Raw genomic sequence first — 19,157 nt, 5'->3', positions numbered from 1 at the left:
TAAACAACCTATACTCTTTAAAATCAATACTAAAAATATTACATTCATGTTACAAAGTTTTTAAAGTGTATCCCTGCTTTTGAACTGTAGTTAGTAAGCCTGGGTCATTCTGAGATAACTGCTTAAGAGCACGCCAAAACTTTGGAAAGTAAAATCATGGTGTTGACTGATAAGCTACATAATACAGTGCCTTTACTGTTCTCTTCCTGAAGTACCAGGTGATATTATTTTTTGGTGGGTTTTTCCAATAATCCATTAAATGATTTATCAGCTAGTCTTACTAGTCCAGCTACTCTCTCATTAGGCTTGGAGACCTCTACTTTCACCCTTGGCTCTTTGCCTTGTAGGGTGTAAGTTTTGGCTTCCCTGGCTCCTTTACTATGCTCTGCCCGTTCTTCCTCATTCCCAATTGGGTCAGAGTTGACTTCAAGGCGTCCCAAGGAAAGCCAGTGCTCTTTGAGTAAGTTAAGGCTTCCTCACTCAGCCTTTCAGTGTACTCTGCGCTTCTACCCATTCTTACTCATTTTCTTTGGATCAGAGGTGACTTCGAGGTGTCAATTTCGACTGTTAGTTAGGCCAGAGGTTCTCAGACTAGAATCGTGAGAAAATTTTTATTACCTGGTACAAAGCCCATAATTTAAAGTATAGCTATTAAATGATATTAAGCAGCTACTAAATGGCTGTTCTGAATTCTACCACCTGGTAAATGGCCTGCAACTTAAAACACGGCCTTTAGATTGTGCTAAGCAGTTGTTAAACTCCACCTGGAGTCTGTCTGCCGAGATTTCAGCCATCTTGGCTGAATCATGCCACATGTGTACCTTTAATGCCACATATCCTGAGTTACCAGTTTTAAACTAGCTTTCTGTTACCAATGTTACAACTTTTTATCATACCCAATAACCTATAAGCCGATAATCATGCAGAACTTATTTAGAAAAAACAAATATCAGCTCCTTTGCTTTAGAACTTAAGCTGTTGACCTTTCTTAAAAGCAGTTTCTCAGCAGGGCAGCTTAACTCAGCCTTCGATGTGTACACTGAGATTTAATCAACAGCTGGATAACTAGCAGATGAGGTTTTAACCATTTACTTCTTTCTTTCTCTCTTTCTTAATTCCTTCCTTTCTTCCTTCCTTCCTTCCTTCCTTCCTTCCTTCCTTTCTTTCTTTCTTTCTTTCTTTCTTTCTTTCTTTCTTTCTTTCTTTCTTTCTTTCTTTTTTCTTTCGGCTTTTTGAGACAGGGTTTCTCTGTATAGCCCTGACTGTCCTGGAACTCACTCTGTAGACCAAGCTGGCCTCGAACTCTGAAATCCACCTGCCTCTGCCTCCCAAGTGCTGGGATTAAAGGCGTGCACCACCACTGCCCGGCTTAACCATCTCTTTAAATTTTTTTAACATTAAACATAGAACGACAATCATGCATACCACAACACAAAGACCGACTTAAATCGTCATATAGACAAATTGGTGCACCAATTATAATACGGAATTAAGACCAAGAATTTCTCCTGAATGAGCCATAGAGAAAGCAAGATGTCTTTCAGTTTCTCTCTGTCTCTGGGATAACTCTGAAATCCATTTTCTGTCTCTTGATCTCTTTCTCTCATGCCATTTGTATAACTCAGAAATCTGCCTGTCTCTGCCTCCCAAGTGCTGGGATTAAAGGCATGAGCCACCACTGCCTGCCCAGTTTCTTGTCTAACTATTTTCATCTGCTTCTTTAATGAGCAGAGCCACATTTCTATGGAACTTTGATTCATTTCTTCAATGCCTCCCTTTACCACAGCATGGGCAGAGACCTGGAAGAAGGCACTTCTTGTTTCCTGAGGGATTTTTACATCCCTTCCTCAGGTGTCCCGGTTTTCCACAGCCAAAACATGTAATCTCATTTCCTTGAGAACTTTTCCTGTTTCCAAGGTTCTTATAAGTGCTGAATTTCCATCACTACATCCCTGCGGCAAAGGCTATTTTCTGCGCTACAGCCGAAGAGCCATCTAGGCATGTTTTTTGCTCAGACTGCCCCATGGTAACCAATTCCTTGGCTTTTTGACTGGTTATCTTTTACCAGAGATTCTGCAGAACTCTTGATGAGATCCTTAGCCTTGCCTAAGAAAGAGAAAGAAAGAAAGAAAGAAAGAAAGAAAGAAAGAAAGAAAGAAAGAAAGAAAGAAAGAAAGAAAGGAAGGAAGGAAGGAAGGAAGGAAGGAAGGAAAGAAGGAAAGAAGGAAGGAAAAGGTCTTACCTGCCAGAGTCCCTGTTCGGGTGCCACCTGCCGCAGGCTGGCCTGCTTTGGCCTCTCAACCTGTGGGAGAAACAGGGTCCTGGTCAGGTCAGCAAGACCTCTGCGAATTAAAAAATGGCAGACACGACACAATGAAGTGCAGGGTCTGAATGTATTTCTCAAAAATGGCATCAGACTTTTACAGTCATTACAAAAGAGAAAAGAAAAATCTAGTGGCTCAGTGGTCACAGTACAACTGAGGCCATCTGAAACATGCTAGGTCTAAAGCAGCAGCTATCTCCTCTGGACTGGTGCAGCATCCCCACAGGCCAGCCAGTCTTGGCTCCTCCACCCATGGGATAAACAGGGTTCTGGTCAGGTCAGCAAGATGTCAGTAAAGAAATGGCAGACAGACATAACACAAGGAAGTGCAGAATCTGAATGTAATTCTCAAATATGGCATCAGGTTTTTATAGTTAATACAAAGGGGAGAGAAAAGTGGGGGGGGGCGGGGCACAGCGGTCAAGGTACAACAGTCAAGGTACATCTAGGTCAATGGAAACACAATGGGTTTACAGCAAAGTATATATATGTAAATTGGCAGGAACTAAGCAGAGGTTGCAACTGAAAGAAAGTCAGCCTTAACTAAGGTCATCTGGATCTAGAAGCCAGGTGCAAATAGTTTCCATTCAGTCTATTGTGTATAGATATACACAATAGCTATAGCTGGCCGCAGGAAGCTAGCTTTCCTTTTCATTTTTTTTTTTTTTTTTTTTTTTTTTTTTTTTATGGTTTTTTGATACAGGGTTTCTCTGTATAGCCCTGGCTGTCCTGGAACTCACTCTGTAGACCAGGCTGGCTTCGAATTCAGAAATCTGCCTGCCTCTACCTCCCAAGTGCTGGGATTAAAGGCGTACGCCACCACCGCCTGGCTCTTTTGAAGCTTTTTGATTCAGATCCGTGGTCAAGCTTTTGGGCCTGTCCACTCGGATTTCACTGGAGTGGCCGTGGCACGAAGCAAAGCTGTATAACTGTTGTAGGTAACTGAGCAAACCTTCCTAGAGATGAAATGCTAATATTCCATCAAATATAAGCCTCTTGCAGGAAAGCTGAGCTCCCAGACATCTGTCTCATTGCTAGAGATGAGGGAGCATGGCTCGTGGATCGTGTCTCATCTTTATTGTCTATCAGAGACAAACATAGGAATCGAGGCAGTGTCCACACAGGCAAGATAGAAACCTATCGACAACACTTTGCAGGATCTACCAAGAGAGTGAGCAGGGGCTCAAATGGACAATTAGTTTCACACAGAAACATAAGACAGTGCATTCAACTCATCCATGGCTTTCTTAATAAAGTCTTTGGTTCATATAGCCAAGCTCCATTGATCTGACAAGTACCCTTTGAAGCTATGATGTAGTGTTGTGGTATTTCAGTGTACTGGTCTGCAGTCATAGTTATCTTGGGATGCATGTGACCAGTGCTTCAGGGTAGATATGTCTGTGGGCTATGTACCTGTCACCCTAACTTAGACAATACATTATTTTCCCTCTTAAAATAAAATCACCTGGGATCCGTCTAAATGCCACGGTGGCATTTTGGTTTGTTGGAGAATGCCTATCCGTCAGTAACGTTTGGCTTCATCTAAGCCCATTGGCCAGTGGGATTAAAGGGTAAGGAAGAAAGGGGGAAGCCATTTAGGATGCAAGAAAACCACAGCAAAGCGATGCTATACTTCTGACATTTTGCAGCATGCAAATGATCTAATAAGCAATATGCAAATTTGCACCAATTACTTGATTCAAGAGCTCACAGCTTTTGGAAATGGGTTTGGAGCAGACTGGTATGGTGTCTGCAATCAGAGTTATCACTTTCAAGGGTGATTATTCCCTCTGGGACAGGGAGTACTTGTCTGCAGGTTGTATAGAGTTTGCTTGGCTGAGAGACTGATTGGTCTTCCTTTCCTGTCCTCCACTCTCTTGCAGACCAGAAGACGTTCTCCTACAGCGCACACATGACGAGATTGTCCTCCTGCACTGCTTCCTCTGGCCGGTGGTGGCGTTTGTGGTGGGTGTTCTCATCGTGGTCCTGACCATCTGTGCCAAGAGCCTGGCAGTCAAGGCAGAAGCCATGAAGAAACGCAAGTTCTCTTAAAGGGGAGGAGGATTGTGGGAAGCCAAGACTGAAAGCTGCCTCATCGGCACTCGCCTACCCTGCAGAGCCCACATTTGGTGGAGCAGGAGATAGAAGGGGCCACAAGAAGGCCTCAAGAGGCCCCCTCCCTCATCAGCAGCAGAAACAGGCACAGTTGGAAGACTGGGGGACTTACTGCCTGTATTCCATGTGCTGTAGCAATGGCTAAAGGGTCAAGCTCTTAGCTCTATGGAGTGACTAACTGATGGGAAACCCTCAAAGAAGTCAGTTTTCTTTGGAAAGTAATGGTCTGTTATTTGTATAGTGTAGTATACAAACCATTATGATTTATGCTCCTCACAAATATTAAAAGACAGTGCTCTGTGTTCTTCTCTACTTTTTTTTAATGCTTAGATCATCAGGGTATTAAGGTGGGGGGGAGGGATGGATGGTTTCCACTTGATTCTTCTAGATTACACCCTTACTTGATTGTGAGCATTAGAATCTACAGAACCCTTGACCTTAAGACATAACCATTGGTTTCCATGAGTACATAGTATCTTGACTCCTACTTGAAGAAGGAATTCTACAGGGGTAGCTCAGTCTGCAGCCACTTCTGTCTCTTTCCTTCAAAGACCAAGAAAATATCCTCTACTTGCCTGCCTTGTAGCCTTCTTGTGGCCAGATGACATTATGAGAGAGGGACCTGATTTCGAAGAAGGCCTGTCCTCGCTCTGGGGACACAGAGTTCCTATGTATATGTTCATCCTATTTATTCATTCATTTGAAGTGCTACGAATCAAAACAAGGGTGTTGCACATGATAGGCAAGTTCTGGACCACTGAACCACATTCCCAGCCTCAACTCTTCCTCTTCTTCCTCTTCTCTCTCCTCCCTCTCCTCCTCTTCCTCCTCACCCTTTTTCTCTTGCTCTTCCTCTTCTCGTCCCTCTCCTCGTCCTCCTCCTCCTCCCTCTCTTCCTCCCCTTCCTCCTTTCCTTCTCATCATTTTTCTCTTCCTCTCCTTCTTCTCCTCTTCCCCTCCTCTCCCTCCTCCTCTTTTTCCCTCTCCTTCTCCCTGTCCTCCTCCCCTCCTCCTCTTCTTCCTCCTCTTCCTCTTCTTCTCCTCCTCCCTCCTCCCCTCTTCTTCTTCCTCCTCCTCATCCCTATTTTCTTCCTCCTCCTGTTCCTCCTCCTTCTCTTCCTCCTCCTCTTCTTTGTCAGATTCTTATCTCTGTGCAGTAGAATGTACAAGACATGAAGAACACTCTTCAGTTCATAGTTAAATGTTATTTTCCTTTAACAAAGTCAGCTCAGGTGTTTGATTTCCCTTGCCTTTGTCCTTGCCCTGATGTTCTAGGTGTCACAGCAGGATGACTGCTACAGTTGTTCAGTTTGCTCAGACAGAGTGAGGATGCAACCTGACTCACTTTACTGCAGGTGCAGGGCTTTCTGTACCTTCAAAAGTGTGGCAAAGCCGGGCGTGGTAACACTTGTGGATCTCTCTGTGTTCAAGATCAGCCTGGTCTACATGGGGAGTTCTAGGACAGCCAGGGCTGCATCAGAAACCTTCATCTTTGCATCTGTTAAAAGACTGAGTTTCAAATACCAACCATGAGTCTCAGCAGATATTTGATCCCTGGTCCCTATTTACCACCCAGAACCAAGCCTTTATTCAGATGAGATGCATATTTTCAGTGGAGGGAACAACTTAGCATTGACCTTGGCTTTCTTCTAACCCTGCAGACATGCTACCCTTAGAATGAAGTTGGAATTGAAGGACAGACTTCCCTCTGGTGTTTCCACAGGGTTTTGAAAAGGAAGTGAAGGGCTGACTGCCTCCCTCACATCCACACATCACTGTTCTCTCAGCTTCAGAGTGGAAGCTGTCAAGAGCACCCTCGTCCTCTGAATCAACACTGGAAGAACACAGTCTTTTCTTTCTCTCTCTCTTAATTCAGAGGTTGCAGGTTTCACTGTGAACAAGGCCTAGTGTGCACTATTTATGACATCCTTTGAGGCCTTGACTTCAGTTCCCATTTTCTTTTACAGTATCCTTGTTGTCTTAGCAACAGAACTATCCTGAAGCACCGGGTACCATGAAACCAGGAACCAGAGAAAAATCATCCTGTTGGCATCACAAGGAGGGCGATGAAGTCTGTTTTTATGCTCATCGAGAACATGTAAATCTTAAGAGCCCATGGACGTAAGTCTGTGCTGGAATTAAAAGAGGTGGACATTGTAGTCAACCCAAGTTTTCATTTGTCAATTTGATACTCGTGATTTATATTAACTACGTGCGTCCATTTAAGCCCAAAGAGCATACATGCTGCTGTATGCTACAGGGTAATTTTGAGAACAGGACAAACACACTGAATCTATGAAGTCACATGTATTTTTTATGTCTTGTTTACAGCCAGTTCAAACTGAATCTCCTTATTTAAACTTGTTAAAAGTAAACCCCATAGGTTTAGCAAGTTGAGAGGGTTTGTTAAAAATAAGCTTGACTTCTTAGTGTTTTCATTCTCTCTCTCTCCTCTCTCTCTCTCTCTCTCTCTCTCTTTTCCTTTCTCTCTCTCTTTCTCCCTGCCTCCTTCTCTCCCTCTCTCTTTCTCTCTCTGTCTCTCTCTGTCTCTGTCTGTCTCTCCCTCTCCTCTCCTCTTTCTCTTGGAAAAGGGACCAAACTGCTGTAACACAAAACCCGAGATAGGACAGTTTATGTAAGATGCAAGTTTCTTTCTTCCATAGCAATCCAGAGGTAGTTGTGAAAGACCCCCAGAATTGGGGAGATCCTTATTCAAGTCTCGGAATGACGCGACCACCCAATAACTCACGAGAGACTGAACTTGCTGCAAACACATGAGGTTTATTTGGGATAGGCCAGTACCGGGGTCGATCTTGTGACCATGTTGGCCAGAGGAGTTCGACCCCAACACAAGAAGTGAGGGGTATTTAAGGGAAAAACTACAAGCTGGGCGCGGGGAGAGGGTTACCAAGGAAACATAACATAAAAACAGTGGAAAATTTCAGAGGGACCCAACCCAAGGTATTCAGTTAGGGGGCGGAACGCATCCATTCTAGGAATGTAATCTTCATCTACTGGTCAACAGGGTGGAGAGTCTCATAAACCAGTAGACCTTCATTCCTAGTTCCGCCCTCATTGTGGATCATTCAGAAGGGGCAGGTATCAGGAACCAGAGCCCTGAGGCTCTGAGTTAGCCAAGTTCCTGGAACTACCTACTTCACATTTTTGGCTTGATACAGAGGTTTTCCATGCCCCCTTTTAGGTAAAGGTTATACATTATACATACATTTCTATTAAATGTCCTCATTTTAAATTCTAAGATTCTCCAGCCTTTCACTTGATAAGTTGAGAGTGGGTAGGCAAGCTGTTGGAGATTTGTCTACCTGTGCTTCTCTTAAGGTTGGTGTTGTCTCAAAGAAGCATATGTACCCTCCTCCCACCAGCCTGGAAAAGAAAGGATGTTGGGGATTAAAGCTATTGCCCTTAAGGACATTTTACCATCACTTGTCCTCATTGTGCAGTGCAGCCTATCCGTATTTATTGCACAGTTTTCAGGGATGCTTGAACCTGTTCTGCAGATAGACATAAACCCTACAAAGGCTCCAGGGCAGGGGGAGCCTCTATTGCTAGAGCAAAGAAAGAAGGGAGCTAAAAGTAAAGGAAACATGAGAAAAGATGGTGAGAAGTAACAGCCCATACTGGATGGGGCAGGTGTGGCCGGAAGCAAGGCCTTCCTGGCTACCCCACCAGTCTCCTCTCTGGGAAGGGATGCTGTAGTGTATTGTTTCTGTGGCTCCTATTGTGAGCTCTAGGAAGTCACTGCCAATCTACTCTATACAACTCTGAAAATTTGAGGAACATTCCAGGCTATCTGTCACTTGTCTTCAGGCGTAGCTCTGTAGAATAGGTTGCCTCAGAAATGAAGGGGGCTTTTCTAGGCCAGACATATAGTTCACCTCACTATAATAACTGCTAAAACTCATCTCTTGATGTCACCAAATACCTTCAAGCCTCACTTCACCCTCAGGCTCCACATTAGTTTTACAAGCTCTTGGACAGCCAACGGGTCTTCCTTTGGCACCAGTAGGAAGCTGAAATCACATACACTCTGGGCTCCCTGTGACAGCACTCACTCAAGCCTAACCTCATGAGAAATAAAAGCTAAGCCAGTGTATTGATGGATCCGCTTGGCAGCCTGCTGTATCCTCCTGGAAGGCATATATAAAATAAAACTTTTCATACTCTCTTGGTGCATATGCATGTGTTATTATCAATGCCTGAACTTAAATTCCCAACACCTTGCTGCATTGTGGGTGGTGGTGGCAGCATTTAAAGTCGACCACAGCATCAACAATATAATTCCATTAAAAACATAGTAGAGGGCTGGAGAGATGGCTCAGTAGGTTAAGAGCATTGACTGCTCTTCCAGAGGACCTGGGTTCTATTTCCAGCACCCACATGGAGGCTCACAACTGTCTGTAATTCCAGTTCCAGGGACTTGACACCCTCACATAGATATGCATGCAGGTAAAACACCAACGCACATGAAATAAATTATTTTTTAAAAGGATGATCACAGCATTAAAGAGACAATTTCATTTAAACAGGAACAGCAGACTGGAGAAATGGCTCAGTAGGTTAAACCACTTGCTGACAAGCCTAAAGACCTGAGTTTGATTCTTAGATCCATGTGGTGAAACAAAAGAATCTACTTCCAGAAGTTGCCCACTCTGCCCCTCCTCCCATGCACCATAGCACATGCATGTACCTCACTGAACAAATACATTTAATAATTTAAAAAAAAAACACTAGATTACAAATCTATATCTTTCAATCACTTCATTTGAAAATAACTAAGAGAGAGCGTTCAGGCCTAATTCTTCAGCCAGCAGCCCTCATGTGTGGCCTGTGTCTCTGTCCTTCAGTTTTATAGCAGCCACCTTGAAAAATGAATTTAAGTAGGAATGGAACACCCTTCCTCTCATCTGTTCTAAGCTGCGTCCTACTGTTTGATCAATAATACATAGTGAGGCTGGGCTGTGTGGCACACACCTTTAATCCCAGCACTCAAGAGGCAGAGGCAGGCAGATCTCTGAGTTTGAGGCCAGCCTGGGATATATTGCAAGTTCCAGGACAGCCAGGGCTACACAGAGAAACCCCGCCTTGGAAAAAAAGAAACAAAAAGAACAAAAATCCTTAATAAGGAGTGTGAGAAAGACTGACTGATAATCAGATCTTGGGCTGTCAAACTACAGAAGCAATTGAACTTCAGACTAAGGCAGAGACAGCAAAAACTCTGTCACCTACAGCTGGCCTATGTTTATTTTATTTTCCCTCTTGTTCCATTTTTCAAAGCACCTGATGAGGTTTGGATATGATTGACTAACCAGAGGTTCCTTCCATTATTTCATTCTCTAAAAATTAAAGTTAATTAAACTACCTTGCTTGAGTTAATTTAATGGTTAATATTGACCTAGTATTTTCATAAAAGACAAGAGGATAGGGGAGGGGAGGAGAAACTCTACTCTTCTGCTGGAGTAAGATATTTCAGAAAGGACGAGGTGTTCTCAGGCAGGATGGTTGCGGACAGCCAGCAGGGTTGGGGCTACATAAAGGATATGTGCGATGTGATCTGTAGATTTGTTTTTATGTTTGTATTTAGAGTTCCCCAGCACCTGCCAATTGCAGTTGTAGTCATGAGCAAGAAAACAGAATTAACCTAGACGACCATCAGTAGATGCATGCATAATTAGAACATAGTGCATTTAAATGGGGGAATCTCATTTATCTGGAAAGAAAAATGGACATCATGAAATATTTAGGAAAATGGATGGATCTGGGAAGAATAATATCCAGTAGTGTGACCCGGACTCAGAAAGACAAAAATTGTATGTGCTGTCTCATATGTACAGATTGTAACCTGTAAAGTATGCATCATATGTAAATGGTGCAAATATGAGTAAAGTCTTAAAAAACTAAAAGGGAGACCAACAGGGTAAAAAGAGGTGCTAAGGAACAATGGGATGGTGTTTCAAGATAAAAATTCACAAGGAAGAGGAAAGAGATAAGGAACAGGAACCGGCATGCTGGCAAGAGAGGGAGAATTGATCTGCCAAAACACACTTGGATTGAAAATGCCACAATGGCACCTACTGTCTGGTATGCTGATTATAGTTACTGAAAAAGTAAAGCATTAAAATACATTCTAATTGTAAGAAAAGAATGTATTCTGAAACATGAAGGTATGTGTTGGCTTTGGTTTGTATGTTTGTTTAGTGTTTTTTTTTTTTTTTAATTCTGTTTTGACAATAAGTATCTTGTGTTGCTCAGGCTATCCATATAATTGATATGTAGCTGAGGCTGGCTCCAAGTGTGATATTCCTGCCTCCACTGCCTGAGTCTCAGGATTACAGGCATCTACTGCCACACCCAGTTTTAGAACATGGAGACTTAAAATATTGTAAGAAATAAGAAGAAACTCAGAAGGTGCCATTTCAGGAAAGGACAAGGATCCAGGGTCTTATTAGAATGAATTTTACCACTTGGGAATAATTGTCTAAGAACTGAAATAGAGGATGGGATTCTGAAGGTGGAATTTAGGCTCTTGTTGGTTGCTGGTGTGTGCTCTGGGATAAGTTGGCCTGCTTCTACAGACATCTCAATCATGAAGTGGTGCTGATGCTGAGGCACGGATACAGGACCCTTAGTGAGGGTTAAACAAGAGTGTAAGACATCAGTGCACAGCTTTGTCAGTAAACACTAATCATAATGGTGATGTGGTTAACAGCAATAGTGCAATTTCAATAAAGATTAAAAAACAGTCTCAAAACAGATTCAGGGGATAAAATTCTGTGCCTTTGGTCCCCTGGTTCTTCTTGCCTAGTCCCTACCAAGGTAAAAGACCAGTACTGAAGTTTGTCCTTTTCTCAAGTTCTATCATTAGCTCCTTTTATTTCTAGAACTCAAACTTTAAAAAAAAAATCGCCTCTGATATCTATTTTTAAAAGAACTCAAGTTCTCTACTTTGTTCAGTCCTAATACATTGATGTTATTGAAAAAGTTTGGCCACACTGTACTTAGCAATTTCCAGAATTATTAAAAGATAAGTCATCTCTTTGATGAAGAGCAATTACTGACATTCTTTCTTTTCTTAGATGTGGAATCCATAGAGCACAGTCCTCTTTGTCCATTCTTCAGAGAACACTGCAAATAATTGAGGTCCTTTTTGCATGATTAATGCACCCTCTAAAAGAGGCAACATTCCTACATAAGTCCAAAAATGTTTGGAATATATAAAACGTATTTGTGTCTCCTTAGCAAGTCTCTGACCCAGGATAATTCCTACTTCCCCAAAACACTGCTAATGTGCTTGATGAGTACCACTTTCCAAGCCCTGCAAGACAGTTAGAAAAGATCCAATTAGGATCTAAGCTCCCACACAGCATTTAGAAGTGACTATAAATTCAAACGAGACCACCCTGAGTCTGTGGAGGACTTGGAGGTGTTTGAAGTTTGAGATGGATGCTTTTCTTCTTGTAAAAGTCAGTGATAATTAAAGGTCAGAAAGATAGCAACCTCTGAGAGGTCTAGCATTGATGGTCATGGAGAGGCATCGAAAGTTAATGAGATAAAGTCAAAACAAGAAAGAGCTGTGCTGACGTCACAGGATGTGCCTGATTAAATGCCAGTTGTTGCTCACAGTAAGTAAAGGTGTCCAGAGCTTCAAAGCCACTACCAAGGACACTACACAATTCTCATCTGAGGCTGAACCTTATTTCCACTTTGCCTAGGTCTACATTGTCTGTGATTCACAGCACAGGACATGAGTCACACCTATGGCCATTTGTTCCATTTAGTGAGTGGTAGATACTGGACTTGAATCTGCTCTAAGCTTAGTATGGCCTTGTGGAAGCAGCCCCTGTACCAGATACTTTGTACTCTACCATACATCATTGAGAGCAAGATTTCTGGTAGAATCCAGGCAAGGATTTCTGAGACTGGGATGGGGAGCTGAGTTTCATTGCATCTTATAGCCTGATGCAATGAAGCAAACTCCCCGTAGCAGTAATGTCCCTCGGTAGTTAATGTAGACTGTCAACATTAAAGAATCTAGAATCATCTTGGAGAGAAATCTTGGAGCATGTCTGTGTGAGTTTCTAGATTAAGTTAATTGAGGTGGGAAGGTTGATCTTAAAGGTGGGCATCACCGTCCTGTGGGCCAGGGTCTCAGAGCACTTAAAAAAGGATTAATTGAGCGTAGCACCAGCATTCACCTCTCTGTACTTCCTGACTACAATGTGATCAGCTGCCCCAAGCGCCTAGCATTATGCCTTCTCTATCATGGTATCCCCTAGACCCGTGAGCTAAGGGAAAACCACACTTCCTCAGGCTGTTTTTGTCAAGTATTGTTTTGCGCGCGCACACGCGCGCGCGCGCACACACACACACACACACACACACACACACACACACACACACACTCCATTTCTAAGATGTATGACTGAAATAATACTTGACTGGCCATAAGAACACAGTGGGAGAAAGTCTAGGCCAGCTGGACCATGAGGAAGTAAGAATCAAATCCATGATTGGGTTGATGCTGATATGTTCTTGGGGAAGTCTTTCTGGACGAACTAACCTGTCTGTCCTTGTCACAGTAGGCTATAGATTCTAACCAACGAAACATTTGCTGACCTACTGTGGGGCGCATAACAATACATCCATGGATTAGCCAATTGACACTAGATGCATATTGTCTCTACAGTCTTCCTCTGGCCTCACGCTTTCTCTGGCTCTACTTATGACCTCAGCTGTGATTCCCAGGCTACTCATCCGTGCTGTCACCCATTGCCACACTATTTTGTCTGGCCTTTACTTACCCCAAGCCCTTTCCATATGGCAGTATCTCTGATACATGCTTAGGTCTCTGTTTCTAGTTTTTAAACAAACAAACATTGACAGAAAAAAAAGTGTGATACATATCAGACAACTTGAGGAATAATGATCTGCCTTGGATAACTTGTTCTGGAACAAAGCGTAGCATGTTGTCACCGGTTCCTGATATCCCAACCTTTGTCCCGTATATCCTTGAGTACAAGTGCACTCTGTTTTTCTCAGGGCCTGTGGTTCTGTCCCATGATTTGGTACTGACTTCTCATTGTATTTGCATATCTGATTCTTCCTGTCTATCCGTTCTAGCTAAAATATTGACTCTCCCCAGCAGCATTTTGTAATCATTGATGCAAGTAGACTTACTTAGTTTTCCTTTATTCTGCATTTTTCCTTTCTAGTTTCTATTGGTATTTATATTTACTTACTTACTTGTCTGTCTAGTTTTACCTTTCCCAGTAGACTGTAGAATTCATGAAAGTAGGACAGTGTTGGCAGGTTTTCTTTTCATTTATTGTGCACTTATGAATGGATGGATCAATGGATGACTCTCCAGTCTAATTACCTCCTTTATACATGTCGCTTCCTATGTTCTCCTCCATCTTGAGAAACTTAAGTCCACCTTCAATCCATGTCTTGTCCATTTTTCTTGCTTCAAGAATTAACATTTGGCCCTACAGCATGCTATGAACATTTGTACATATCTCTATTATTTTAAGAATGAACCATATGCTATATGACTGTTAGCTAATTGATTCTTCCTTACCTCCTCATGTGAAGAAATATATCTCACTGATCTTCTGACCCCTAATCACAATAACAAGAAGTAACTCCCAGCTACTGGTCAATTGTTTGTTTGTTTTTGTTTACCTGAGAGTTCTTTGTCTAGCACCATTTCATAATGCTTCTTCTGGACTTCGAGTGTTAGTTTCCTAGCACAGAGTCTGAGACAAAGCTATTCCTAGAAAGGTAAATTAGCACATCCCAAATAGATACTGAGATGAGCCTTTAAATGAAAACTTGTAGGCAGATAGTGGTGGTGCACATCTTTAATCCCAGCACTTGGGAGGCAGAGGCAGGCATATTGCCTTGAGTTCAAAGCCATCCTGGTCTACAGAGTGAGTTCCAGGACAACCAAGGCTACATAGAGAAACCCTGTCTCAAAAAACAAAACAACAACAAACAAAACCAGATGGAAACAAAAAAAAAATAAGGAAATGTTTTGTTTTTAATATATAGCCCTCTTTCAACAAGAAACAGCAGAAAAGGGCACTGTGTTTGCCACCAAATTACCTCAAAATTTGGCAATTTAACACAACACAGGGCATTTATTTATTTATTTATTTATTTATTTATTTATTTATTTATGGAACTTCTGAATTAGGAAGTCAGGAATCAGAAGGAACTTAGCTATAATTCTAAATTACTCTAGATTGTCTAGTCACTGCCTTTCAGTAGAATAAACATGAGAAGCAGGAAGCCCAGGAGAGCTCCAGTGGAGAGATTTGGTAAGGACACAGCATCTTAGAGGAAAAAAAAAAAAAAAAGCAGACAAATCCCATTTGCTTTTCTCTTGGCTGGCACGGAGAGATTTCTAAGAGATATCGCCAGAGACTTGGACACGGGGTTTTCTGTACCCCAGGAAGCTTCTGGGAGCAGAACTCCAGCACGTGTGACCTCGGCCTCCCTCACGCCTCCCTCCCTGTGAACAGCCTGCAGCCAGAAATAAGAAAGCTAACATATAAACGGAGATTGAAATTAGACTCGGAAATAGCCCCGTGGCTGGATCTTTAACACCTCACCGAGGTTTCTCAAAGAGCCCATGCTCAGAATAAACCGACGCTTTTACTGACTGAACTGCCGGAAGTATCCAAGGAAAGGAGCCTTGATAAAGGAGCCTGGAGATAACCGAGTCTGGAGAGGTACTGGAAAAAGACTCATGCTGGTTACAGACTGAACAGGAAAACGTGGAAGGGTCCACAGCCAGGGAACGACAGAGAGGCTTGTGAGGGGCATCCGAGACCTGGTCATCCATTTTATCCTTTGAAATGAAAAATAATAATAAAATAAAACAGGAAAGGACATGACTGCTCCTAGGTATGATGGAGGAGAAAGTTAATGTAGATGAATGGGAGAGCATAGTCAGAGGCAGAGACATCTGGGAGAGGCCAGAGTGAACATAAGCAGTTTGAGCTGGGCTTTATGAACAGAGAAGGAGAGGGAGAGCCGGAGAGGAGTCACTGACTAAAAGAGGTGGGCTGGACCAAGAGACTGGCTAAGAGGGTGAAGGGTAGACCTAAAAGAGAAGAAGGACCAGGGCAGTAAAATGGATGGAAGGGCAGCTGGGGGTAAGGTAGCCCAGCCCCTGGGCAGGAGAAGTTTAGGATGGTGGGTGGGATTTATCATCCATACCCTGTAACAGCTAGGGACTGAGGGATGCTGGGAGAACCTGGTGGCCAGGTCTTCTTTGTATCTTAAATAGGCATCTCAGCCTTTTGCTCCAGGTTTGAGACCCGACACACCTGATGCCCTTGTGTTCACAGGGTGAGATTTTTTTTTTTTTAAAATACTGTAAGTCATCCTTGTGAACATCTTTGACATTGCTATCACAGCAGCACTGTCTTGTCACCTCTCCCCACTCAGGGTGATAAGCTACTCAGGGTGCCCGGCAGCCATGATAACCCTGGGACACTCTTCCTACCCCAAGGCAGATCTCTCACATTTATCTTGTAACCAAGAAACATTCCTCCATCCCTTCTGATACCGTCTACCAACTGGATTGGGAGAGATCAGTGGGGCAGGTGAGTGCATTAGATTCAATAGTAATCTGAAGGCAACTTCTGGAGAAGCCTGTGAGGTCTCATTCATTTACACCTAGTCTATAGATAGTTTGGAAACTACTGACTTACTGGTGTGCTTTTGTCAAAATTAAACCCTAACTGAAGATATCCATGGAATCCTAGACTTTGTATGGATGGATTGTACAGACTTAGTAGAGTGGAGGAGAAACGATTCTGTATCCTCCTCAGTCCAGCAACTGAGCCTGCATACTAAACTGACAAGAGAGTATTAACAAGAGAAACATATATGTGTTTATATCTATCTATGTCTATACCTACACCTGTGCCTATACCTCTATCTATCTATCTATCTATCTATCTATCTATCTATCTATCTATCTATCTATCTATCTATCTATCTGTTTATCTATCATGTCACATGATATAGAGGCTTTCAAATGGGAAGAAAAATGAAAGGTGCAAAGGAGCCATTGGCCATCAGAACTTTTAACCAACAGCATTGCCGGCAAGCAAGAAGGGAAAAGACAAAAGGTTAAGCCCTTAGGAGTGGTAAGTTATGGAATTCTTTGGTTTGAGAGAGAAAGTAGAGAGCTAGTGTGTCTGCTGTTCTTCAGTTGTATTGAGCTCAATATAATTCTTAAGCCCAACTGGCATCTTTTAGGGTGGTATATGTGGATCCCTATGAGTAGAAGCATCATAGTTTAATCGGTCAAGATTCATATTGTCACCAACCTACACAAATCAGTAGTTGAAATCCCAACTGCAAATAAAAAAGGTCTCATACTCACTTATATCTGTCTTAAGACTCCCACTTCCTAGTCAAGAAACCCAATGGGCAGTGACGGTAATGCACCATCCTTTAGTTCTCTGTGACAGTGAGCCCCAACACTGGTTCATCATGGGGTTACATGTTCTGCTTATAAATTTATGCCACACTTTCTTTAGTTTTTGTTTTCTAAAAAAAAAAAAAAAAACCTTATGACCCTCCCTTACAGCTTCATCAATTCTTATACCATTATATCATGAAGTTTTCTTCAGTGCCTACAAGTTTTTGCCTTAAAACATGTACCTATATCATTTCAGTTCCCATGAATACCCTTCCCTAACCTCCTTTTTAAAGTCACAAGAAGGCTTGGTCAAGGATGTCTTCTTTAATGCCACAAACCTTAATTGTCTGATTCAGCAAGACGAATTTGTCGAGGTTGACTATGGAGGACACAGCCTCTGATCCTAACCCTTGGAGGCCGAGGCAGAAAGACTGAGAGTTGGAGACTAGCCTGTGCGGCAGGGTGAGAGAGTCTCTAAAACAAAATCTGCAGAAGTCACATAGAAAAACTAGATTTTTAAGATGTGCCTATTTGCCGGGGTTGTCTAAATCTCTTTCTTGGAAGTATGTAGAATACTTTGAGACGATGAACCACTCATCTGGCCCATTTAGCTAGGATAATTGGTGAGATAATATATGGAAAGATAATATATGCAAAACACTTAGTGCTTAACATAGTTCCTGGCACAATTCAGACATGGGATGAATGTTAGCGGTATTAAATCCTTCGGTCTTCCTACAAACCTAAACTTCAAGTTCAGACTCATAGGCTTCTTGGCTCTATATTTCACAGGAACTCTCTGTTCTTTCTCCCCTTTTCCTAGCCTCTGTTTATGTGTGTGTGTGTGTGTGTGTGTGTGTGTGTGTGTGCAAGTGTGTGCCAATGTGCATGCACATGCATACATGTGTGGTTGTGTTTGTAGAGACCCAGAAGTTGCCATGATGTATCTTCCTCAGTTGCTTTCCACCATGTTTTTTGAGGGAGGGTCTCTCATCAAGCCTGGAGATAGTCAATTTGCCTAGGGTAGCTGGCCAATGGAATCTGCCTGTATCCACCGACTCTCCACCCCAATGCTGGGCTTATAGAAGTGCATCGTGGTGTCCAGCTTTTCCACATGGGATTTGACCTCAGGTCCTCAGGCTCACACAGCAGGCACTTTACTCACTGAACCATCACCTAGATTCTCCACTCCTCTTCCTTTCCAGTCCCACCATCAAGCTGAAGAATTCAGCTCTTGATGTTGGCCTTCTTTACCAAGCTTACAGTCTTTCCTGAGGCTGATGAGTTCTGGAAACTCATTGGTCAGTGCCATCTGAGTTTTTCTTAGTGTTGGAGATTGAACTCTGGGTCTCCCATGTGCAGCACCTGCACTGCTACTAACATACTAGTGTCCCTGGCAATTGAGTCTAACAGTAGAAAATGAGAACTACATAATTATTATTAATTAAACAGACGATTTCTCCCTCTATTACTTTACCTAAACAAAGGGACAAATCTACAACTTCTCTAAAACATTTTGAATGGGGTCGCCATTAAACTAGAGAGTCTTGATTAAGTTATGAAGTTAATGACATACTAAGAGAAATCTCAGTATATCTTCAATGAACAGATTCCAGTATCATGAACACGAAAAGATAATTTAAGAACAGGTTTGTTATATCCCATATATAAGAGGCCAAGAGACACCAGAGAGCAATGCAATGGTCCCATTAGTTCCTAAAATTCTACTTTCTGAGATAGCATATCCCCAAAGCTAAGCCTGTGTTTTTATAGAATTCAAACAGACTCTGAAATGAAGAGGGAACAGATGAGCTATAAATGTGTGAATAAAGTCTTCCAAGCCTCACGGGGGAAAAATGTTTAAAAGAGGATCTGCAGAAATGTTTACTTTGAGCTTGAGGGTTAGTGGATGAAATGAAGAAAGACACTTGGTGACATCATTTCTCACGGGGTAAGTGGGGTGCAGTGTTTTGTGTGTGTTCGGGGGTGAGGGTGGGAAGGCTTCCTGCTGGGAAGTGGTGTGCTGAGATCTGTTTGACAACGAGCCAAAGGGTAGGAAGGACACCTCTGTTTGGAGCATTTGCTGGTCTCTTGGTATAAATATTCCCACTGTTGCGGACTGAAATCTATCTATCGGTGTGATGACCCTGGACTTGGAGTTGGAAAGAGATGCACAGTGTTGGAATTCTGTAACATTTCGGCCATACACAACAAACAAAACTTCAAGAGCAGCCACAGTAATGATGTTATTAGGAAGGGATG

At 42.5% G+C, this 19,157-nt stretch overlaps 1 protein-coding gene across 2 annotated transcripts in view; it reads left to right on the top strand.

The window, feature by feature from the left end:
* The window catches only part of Kcnmb4 (potassium calcium-activated channel subfamily M regulatory beta subunit 4), a 65,073-nt gene extending 60,323 nt beyond the window's left edge, over positions 1-4,750 (top strand). Inside the window, exon 4 of one of the 2 annotated variants that reach the window (XR_004112863.1) lies at positions 4,207-4,319. Coding sequence is in view for 1 of the 2 variants with exons in the window: in XM_031349880.1 (XP_031205740.1) it covers positions 4,207-4,375 (169 nt within the window). In the remaining variant the exon portion in view is untranslated. Of the gene's footprint in view, positions 1-4,206 lie in introns of both variants that reach the window. The other variant, XM_031349880.1, reaches the window with a different exon arrangement.
* The last annotated feature ends 14,407 nt before the right edge of the window (positions 4,751-19,157 follow it).

The sequence above is a fragment of the Mastomys coucha genome, unplaced genomic scaffold, assembly GCF_008632895.1.
Source record: "Mastomys coucha isolate ucsf_1 unplaced genomic scaffold, UCSF_Mcou_1 pScaffold4, whole genome shotgun sequence".
NCBI lineage: Eukaryota > Metazoa > Chordata > Mammalia > Rodentia > Muridae > Mastomys > Mastomys coucha.
This window is presented reverse-complemented; position numbering and strand designations above follow the sequence as displayed.